At 37.9% G+C, this 9,109-nt stretch overlaps 1 protein-coding gene across 2 annotated transcripts in view; it reads left to right on the plus strand.

Annotated features, from left to right (window-relative positions):
- LOC149309422 (pachytene checkpoint protein 2 homolog) overlaps window positions 1-7,804 on the plus strand; it is a 33,032-nt gene extending 25,228 nt beyond the window's left edge. The window contains exons 11-14 of one of the 2 annotated variants that reach the window (XM_089532427.1): window positions 76-229; window positions 2,329-2,441; window positions 6,764-6,833; window positions 7,453-7,804. In XM_089532427.1, the coding sequence (XP_089388553.1) occupies window positions 76-229; window positions 2,329-2,441; window positions 6,764-6,833; window positions 7,453-7,548 (433 nt within the window). In that variant the 3' untranslated portion in view covers window positions 7,549-7,804. The remainder of the gene's footprint in view (window positions 1-75; window positions 230-2,328; window positions 2,442-6,763; window positions 6,834-7,452) is intronic. The other variant, XM_089532426.1, reaches the window with a different exon arrangement.
- The last annotated feature ends 1,305 nt before the right edge of the window (window positions 7,805-9,109 follow it).

Here is a 9,109-nt window from a genome sequence, read left to right on the forward strand (position 1 = left end):
TACCAATTTTCAAATTTTGAGCTGTCAAGGAATTAAGCATATGAGATGAATTTTATGGCATTTATGTGTTTAAAGGTATCCTAATGTTGTTATCCTGACTACTTCAAATATCACCGAGAAAATTGATATGGCCTTTGTGGACAGAGCTGATATCAAGCAATATATTGGGCCTCCATCTGCTGCAGCAATATTCAAAATCTACCTTTCTTGCTTGGAAGAACTAATGAAGGTAAAACACTGCAGGAATGAATAGTCATATTATACTTAGCTTGGGCAATATCAACACAGCCAGGCCCGTATCTCCATTCAAAATACCACTGTCCAAATGCTATTGATGGGAAGTTCTGCAGGTAAAGCTAAGCCTTAAGACCTGTAAGAACCTTCTGTTTCATTGTATTTTTAATCCAGTTTTATGGTGACTCTAATTTTGGGGAGAAAATACAGGATATAAATGCAATGAATGAATGGTTAAAAAAACCCCTCATTACTAATTACAGGTATACTTCTGTTAATGAGGGAGCTGTGTTTCTGGCCATTGTCTAACAGACAAATGTGGCAGAAATAACATGGAAAGAACTGTGATAGGTGCCTACACTCTAAAAAAAGAAGAATACAATGCCCCCTTCCTAAAAGCAGGGGATCTTTTCTGCACCCCCCCCCCCCCCCGCATATGGGAAAAAAACATGTAAGGTTAAATCCTTTTATATGCTATGGCGGCCGTGTGGATGCCTGTGATGCCCATGCCAATTTGTCCTCTGCAGCACTGAAGTTCAACATGTTTCAAGAAAAGTTTTATTCAACACTTGACAATATGCACATGTTAAACAACCAGGTTAGCTAAATCTTGCATAAGCAAACAAGAACATTTTTAAACTTCTAGGGACCACTTGATGGCTTCATTCCAAAATACAGCTAGGGATGTTGTTTTTTTCTTTCTTTCACCAGCCTCTACTTTTATTTTTTCTATTTTGATAGCCAAACTTATAGATTTATGATTTTTTAACATGCTGGGAATAGCTAGTGAGGCAGGCGTATCTGCTTTCTCTTTTTCCCACTGTTTTGCTGTTCACACATTCCCAGTAAGAATTCTGGAGGCAGCTACTGTTTACTTTGCCTACTGTAGGGGGGCACACACTGCTAATGTTGGATTGGCTACATAGGTTTATTGCATTGTTTACTGCAGACACACTGCTGCAAACCAACTCTGATAGTTTGTGTTTTTCCAGTCCTCCTTCACCATCCTTCCAATGGCAATACTGCTTTAAAAAGCTTTCCACTAGGACAGATAATGAGGAAAAGGGAAGGGGCTGAGTGAGTGTGAAAAGACTTTGTAAAAAGAAGCTTCTTGGTCAGAGACTTTGATAATTGAGGTACACTTGTATAGAGCCTTAACCTTTTAGCTTCCATAGTTAGAACTGGAGGTCCTTACCAGATTCAGAAAAGAGAATTCAGAATCTAGTCCCCACCCCTGTTCTTGAAGAATAAGCTTACTACAAGGTATATTTGGTTTTCTGCTATTCCAAGAGACTGCAGGATGAGTTATGTAGCAAGGACTGGGGAATTGCTGTTTAACTTACAGGAGGCTATACATGATTGACTGATGCCTAAATGTTCTGACTTCTTATTGCATGTCTTAGCTTTGTAGGGTTTAGCACATGCGGTTTACAATAGTTACTTGGCAACCTTGGCATTTACTGTATATTAAAATGTACAAGGCCACGGCTCAAGACTCCTCCCTCCAGATTCTAGTCTGTCAGGGTGGGAGACAGAAATGCCTTTCTTTTCTTAAATAAAATTGGATTCTTTATCCACCAGGCCAGGTCTCCTAATTTCTCCTAGAGTTACTGGGGAAGTAAAGTCCCCGTCACTCTCATTTGGTGGAGATATTTAAGCAGAGATTTGTCCAGCTATTTGATAGGGATACTATAGTTCTGTGTCCTGTTTGAGAAAAGGTTTGCATTAAATGACATCCAAGGTATTTCCAATTCTGTGATTTTGATAGTGTTTTTCCTACTGAGTAGCAGTGCATTTTGAGTTATACAGTGGACCCTTGTTATATGCTGGGGTTTGGTTCCAGGATCCCCCGTGTATAACAAAATCCGTGTATGCTCAAGTTCCATTAAATATAATGACATAGCAAAATGGTATCCCTTATAAAAAATGGAAAATCAAGATTTGATATTTGAAATTTATACTTTTTTTGAACATTTTCAAACCATGTATGCTTGAATCCGTGTATAAAAAATCCGTATATAAGAAGGGCCGACTGTCTCTCTCTCTCTCTCTCTCTCTATATATATATATATAATTATTTTTTTTCTTCCAAAGTGCCAAATAATATATCCTCGACAGCAACTGTTGACACTCCGTGAGCTAGAGATGATTGGTTATTTAGAAAACGATGTGTCAAAACTGAGTCTCATATTAAAAGCAATTTCAAGGTAGGATCTCTGGGTTTTATTTCTCTGTTTCTTAATTTTATCATTACAGTGGAACCTCGCCATACGCGGGGATCCGTTCCGGATCCTGCCGCGTATGGCGATTTCCACCTATGTTCGAGCCCCATTGTAAACAATGGGGCTCGTGCACGGCGGTGCGGAGGTGCGCGTGGCGCAACGGGCGCACGCGCCCATTCAACTGAATGGGACGCGCCGCCCCTTCTGCCCTGTGCGCGCCCAGCAGCTTGAGCACGTACGCTCAAAGCCGCTTAAAAAAAGTCCGCGTATGCAGAGGCCCCACTGTACATATACAACATAGGTTATGATCCTTTAAAGACTTTGTTATTCCGTATGTAGGCATTCACCTATTTATTTGCAGGTGCAATTTGATCACAGGGCATGGTTGCAGATATCAGCTCTGCCTCTAATTTACTGATTTAGTTTAGCTTTTAATTCAAATAGTAAGAGAAAAAGTGGTTCTAGAAATGAATATTTCCAAATGTTGCTATTGCTGTAACCCGCCCGGATTCTTTGTGATTGGGCGGGCTATGAATTATTATTATTATTATTATTATTATTATTATTATTATTATTATTATTGTACATATCAGGGTAGTGTTCCACAAAGCTAATCCTGACAAATTTGGGTTCACAACTGGGTTGAGCAATTTAAAGATTAACACAAAAGTTTAGAAAGAAAAATGGAAGCTACACTCAAAGCCCTTGGAAGAAATAAATTACCAGGAGCTGATTACATACCAATATAACAGTTTTAAAACAGAATCCACTTAAATTCTAACTCAACAAATATGGAAAACAAAACAATGGCCCTATATATTGGAAACACTCAATGCACATCCCAATCCGCAAGAAAGGGGACACCAGGGATTGGAGTAACCAGCAGATCATTGCCTCATGTAAGCAAATCAGTGCTTAAATTTTACAACAAAGAATTTTACCATAGATGGAGTGAGAAATACAAGATGTTCAAGATGGATTCAGAAAAGGAGGGGGCATTGGAGATCATATTGCAAACATACTTGGGATGATGGAGTGCACCAAAGAATGTCAGAGGAAAATCAGTCTGTGCTCTCTAGATTATAGTAAAGCCTTTGATTGTGTAGTTCATGAAAATTTATGGATCGTTCTTAAAGAAATGGGTGTGCCAGAAGACTTGATTGTCCTGCTTAGATTCAGGACAAGAGGCTACTGTCAGGAAAAAATATGGATAAACAAAATGGTTTCCCATTGGCAAGGGTGTCAGGCAAGGCTGCATTTTGTCACCCTATCTATATAATTTATATGCTGAACATAGCATATGTAAAGATAGATTAGACTTGAAGGAAGAAAACTTGACAATGGAAGGAACACCAACAAAGATATGCAGATGACACCATACAACTAACAGAAAATAGCAAAGACTTGGAACAACTGTTGAAGAAAGTCAAGGAAGAAAGTGCAACGGCAGTGTTACAGTTGAAAATTAAGAAAACAAAAATAGTGACCACAGATTATTTATATAACTTTAAAGCAGACAATGAAGGCATTGAAATAGTTAAAGATTTTTCATACCTTGATCTCCATTAGTCAGAATGGAGACTGTAGTAAAAAAATCAGAAGAAGACTAGCATTTGGAAGGACAGCAATGAAGGCACTAGTCAAGATCCTCAAGTGTAAAGGTTTGTTATTGAATACTGAAGTGAGGAAATGTCCATGCCATCATATTTCTGATTTCTGTGTATGGCTGTGTAAGCTGGACAGTGAAGAAAATTGATAGGGGGAAAATCAACTCATTTGAAATGCGGTGGTAGGAAAGAGTTCTGCAGATACTGCTGACAGTCACAAAGATAAATAATTGGGTCCTAGAGCAAATCAAGCCTGAATTCTTTCCAGAAGCCAAGATGACTAAACTGTTGTATTTTGGACATATGATGAGAACACATGACTTGCTAGAAAAGACAATAACACTTGGTAAGATCGAAGGCAATAGAAAAAGAGGGAAACTGCATTACAGATGGATGGACTCCATCAAGGAAGCCAGTGTCCTGACTTTGCAAGATTTGAGCAAGGCTATTGATAACAAAGTGACATGGAGGTCTCTCATTCATAGGGTCAGCATAAGTTGAAGTTAGCTTGATGGCAATTAATAATAAATACACCTAAAGTGAATGCAATTGAAGATGTACTGCTGTTTCTGGCCAAGGTTTAGAACCCTCCTCCCCAGCATCTAATTTCAGTGTAATAGAAAATTATGATAAGGCACTTAAATCAATCATCTGAGTTTCTACCTTTAGTCTAAGGTGTCAACATATTTTGGAAACTAGGCAGGGTTAATGCCTGGATGAAAAACCATAGGAGAGTACTAGGGCTAAAAATCTTGGAGAGCTGCTGCCAGTCAGAGTTGCCAGTACTGATCTGAATCAGTATAAAGCAGCTTCCTTTCTTCCTTTAACTTCCTAAATAGTATACTCTGGAAAGTAGTTTGTTGTTGTTAACTGCTCTTGAGCTGACTCCCGACTCATGGCAACCTTGTGGATGAAATGCAAATAACAGGTGTATCGTGTGAATCAAAATACCTAATTCACCTATGTATAGTTTATATACACATGTAATAGAAAAAACTTACACAACACCACTAGTTCAGTATGTATGAACTTTTACCATGGTTTAGAAAAAAAATAACTGTGTAATATACAGTAATTAAACACAAGGCTAAAGGCCAAAAATAGAATTAAAGCCAGTTCAGTTCGTGTGGTGACAAATGTGTTAGCAAGGGAGGCCATCACAATGTTCAAAAGTAAAATAATACTAAACAGCATAATTCACACTTGTTGAAAGTGAAATGTTATCAGACAGCAATTCACAGTTGTAGAAAATAAAATGTTGGCAGCTACAGAAAATGTTAGCAGACAGCAGGACACAGTATTTGGGTAGTTTTCTTTTCCATTTTGCCAAAAGATGAGCTTCTTCAGTGTAGCCAGCTGTATAATAAACAAGGTAAAGCTAGTACAAAACAAGCATTAGAATGAACAAGCAACTAAAATGAAACCCATATGTATGAAGCACTAATTGTGATGTGTGTAGCTCACAAACACAAATGAGATAATTGACCATTTGGATGAGACATATCCAAGACTCTGTCCTCCACCGTTGTACCTAAGGTCCTGCAAATTCAGGCCTGTGAGCTCTATGATTGAGTCTATCCAACTGACATGCAGTCTTTCTCACTTTCTGCTACCTTGTACCTTCCATAGTATTACTGTCTTTTCTAATGAGTCATGCCTTCTCATGATGTGGTCAAAGTACCTCAGACTCAATTTGATTATTTTGGCTTGTTACAGACTGCCAAAATAAAGCTGCTTCGGGTCTCTTTGGAGGTATGCTGTTTAAATGATGCCTGGGTCCTAAGAGTCCGGAGGTCGCGCCAAAGCCACACTCCATTCCTAAGCACTGGAGTGCAGCTTTGGTGCGGCTTCCGGATTCTTGGGATGCATGCATCATTTAAACAGCATACCTCCAAAGAGACCCGAAGCAGCTTTATTTTGGCAGTCTGTAACAGGCCTGCTTCCAAGCTTGATTTGTTCAAGGATCCATTTGTATCCTTAGCCCTCTTCTCTAGCACGACATCTCAAATGAGTTTTCTTATCATTTTATTTTTCACTGTCCACCTCTCATATCCATGCATGGTGATGGGGAATACAATGGCTTGGATTATTCTAACTAATCCTCAATTGTATATCTTTACACTTTTGAAAGTTGTCTAGTTCTTTCATAGGTGCCCTTTCCATTCTTAGTCTTATTATTTCTTGGCTGCAGTCTCCATCCTGATCAGTGTTTGATCTAAAGTATGGGGACCCTTTAACTATTTTGATTTCCTCCTTTTTTGGGTTAAACTTATGTAGATCCTCTGTGGTCATAATTTTTGTTTTGTTTATATATTGAACATAAAGTAAACAAAAATAATAACCACAGAGAATCTGCCTTTGCACTTTCTCCCTTGACTTTCTTTAATAATTGTTCCAAGTCTGTGATATTTTCTGCAAGTAGTATGGTCTCATCTGTATATCTATATTATATATATCTGTGTGTGTACGTGTATGAGAGAGTGATAGATGGATAAATAGATATTTTCTATAAGTAGTTATTTATTCTCTTTAAAATCAAGGGCTAATGAAGACTTCATCTGAGTACCCAATTCAATAGCTGATTATGTTGCAGAAATTACAGCTTTGCTATTCATTGCCCACATTGCACAGTTGAAATTCCTTACGTGCTTGTGTTTTTGACAATAATCCTAATGCTTTATAATATGGTTCTGCTTCTAGGAAAAGTGAAGGACTTAGTGGCCGTGTCTTAAGAAAACTTCCTTTTCTAGCCCATGCACTTTATATTCAAGTAAGGTTATGCTTTTTTGTGAATCACTTTTTACTTCAGGGGTGGGCAACAAGTGATTTTTCTGACTTTCTTACCACTTTTTGGCCTCTACTAACTGCAAATCTACATCGGTTTATGTTTTGCACCAGTAGTAGATAGTACATTTAAACAAAAGCCATTTATAAACAACATCCATTATAAGTATGCTGAGATCAGGCTTCTGAATATGATTAAGTTTCAAGAATTGTTTAATAATGGCCTGTTACAGACTGCCAAAATAAAGCTGCTTTGGGTCTCTTTGGAGGTATGCTATTTAAATGATGCATGCATCCTAAGAATCCGGAAGCTGCACCAAAGCTGCGCTCCAGTGCTTAGGAATGGAGTGTGGCTTTGGTGCGACCTCCGGACTCTTAGGACCCATGCATCATTTAAATAGCATACCTCCAAAGAGACCCGAAGCAGCTTTATTTTGGCAGTCTGTAACAGGCCAAAGTAAATAATGTCCTTGGGTGCCCTGCGTTTTAGTGGAATTTAAGCATTTACCTAGTGCTGATGTATTGAGGTTTCTCTTTTTCATATAATAGACTTGCTACATAATATGACAATATTATAACACTTGTTTTTTTATCTTTGCTTCTAGTCACCTAATGTTTCAATGACAGCCTTCCTTCAAGCTCTGTCACTTGTGGTAGACAAGCAATTTGAAGAAAGAACAAAACTTTCAGATTGTGTTTGACGCTTTTATTCTTCTTCTATAGTGCTTTAATGTACTTATTAGTTACCTTGTTTACTTTTTTTTTTGCATGAACACTGGGACTTCATAATAAGAATGATGAGTTTCTAGCCAGAGAACAGTTTAAGGGAAATCTGTTTTTCAAGTAAATGTATTGCTAATGTACTTTAAACATAAAATACTGTATATATTCAGGAGCTTTACTTGGTTGGATTATTGTAATGCAGTTGTTTTTTTAAATACAGAATTCTAAGTAATACTTTTTTTGTCATTTATTTGTGATAATGTTGGTATATGTCATGAAACATCCTGTGTACCTGTAGTCTGTATCCTTTTATGGAGTTTCTCTGAAACTAGATTATTGCCATGTCAATAATTCTGATCTTCAGTTAAAAAAATACAGCTGGCAAATATAGGTGTTGTTACTCTTCTTGTTATACATGTTATACTCACTGTTACTGAGCAGGAATCATCCCTGGCCAAAAACATAAAATAAGTTTCTATAAATTGAAAGAAAGAACCCCATACTGTCTAATGCACTGCAGATTCTTAATACAGTATAAGTGTGTATGGACAAGAGGGCGAGTAGATTTTTTTTTGAGGGCGAGAGAGTGTGAGTGAAGCTTTACTGATTTATTTGCAAGCTTGCTCTCTGTTGAGTCACATTCATATTATGAGCGGCTCCCAATATTAAACAAATGGGTAAATGGAAAAGCAGCTGCTATCCATGTCTGGCCCTCATGCTGTGTCTATGCACATGTTGGATGTTAGGATGAGGCCAAGTTTATTCTTTGATTTTTGCTTGCCAACCTAGAGATTAGCATTCCATGACTTTGTGGCCTCAACTATGGAGAAGAGATTTGCAGGGTTATTTGGATTATCTGCAAAGCAGCATGAAACAACTGAGATCATGGTCTACCGCTCAGCACAGTAGACACATCTTACAGTTGTTCTCTGCCTTGGCAGCAAATGGTGACATTTTTTGTAACAGGCACTTACGTCACAGACTGCCTGCCCTCCTTGTTCATCTGCCATGGCCTATCAAACTAATTTCATTTTTCAGATAGAATTTTCAGAGCAGAATGAAGGACAATTCAGGCAACATCTGGCCTTTCTCACAGATAAGGAGTAATGTAACAGATCCATGCAGTCTTCCCACAGGTGCATTTTCATTTTATATTCTCCCACAGGTGCATTTGCCCCCTTTTATGTCAATGGCCAGAACCAAAGAAGAAAAACATTTAAAGAAAACATTTAACACAACTGATTTATGAGTAATTCTTCTTGTGGGAGTCCAAAATATCATGAATTTTGGAAACCTCTTGAGATACATTGGGAGGGGGAAACAACAAAATCCACAAAAGAGATTGGCCAACCGAAATGTGCAAAATACATCATGCAGATTTTGGAAGCTTTCAATGGTGTCTTCAGGTAAAATATGTTAAAAAGTCATATAAGAAAATAAAGGTGGTAATGATAGAGTTATAGGCCTAATTTTTGTATCAGATGTTGTCTGTGTTGTAGTTCAGTTGTTCTGGAGGTATCTCATTGCAGGCAAAGACCA

The sequence above is a fragment of the Sceloporus occidentalis genome, unplaced genomic scaffold (assembly GCF_023333645.1).
Source record: "Sceloporus occidentalis isolate IW3139 unplaced genomic scaffold, rSceOcc1.0.p SCAF_7, whole genome shotgun sequence".
Classification (NCBI taxonomy): domain Eukaryota; kingdom Metazoa; phylum Chordata; class Lepidosauria; order Squamata; family Phrynosomatidae; genus Sceloporus; species Sceloporus occidentalis.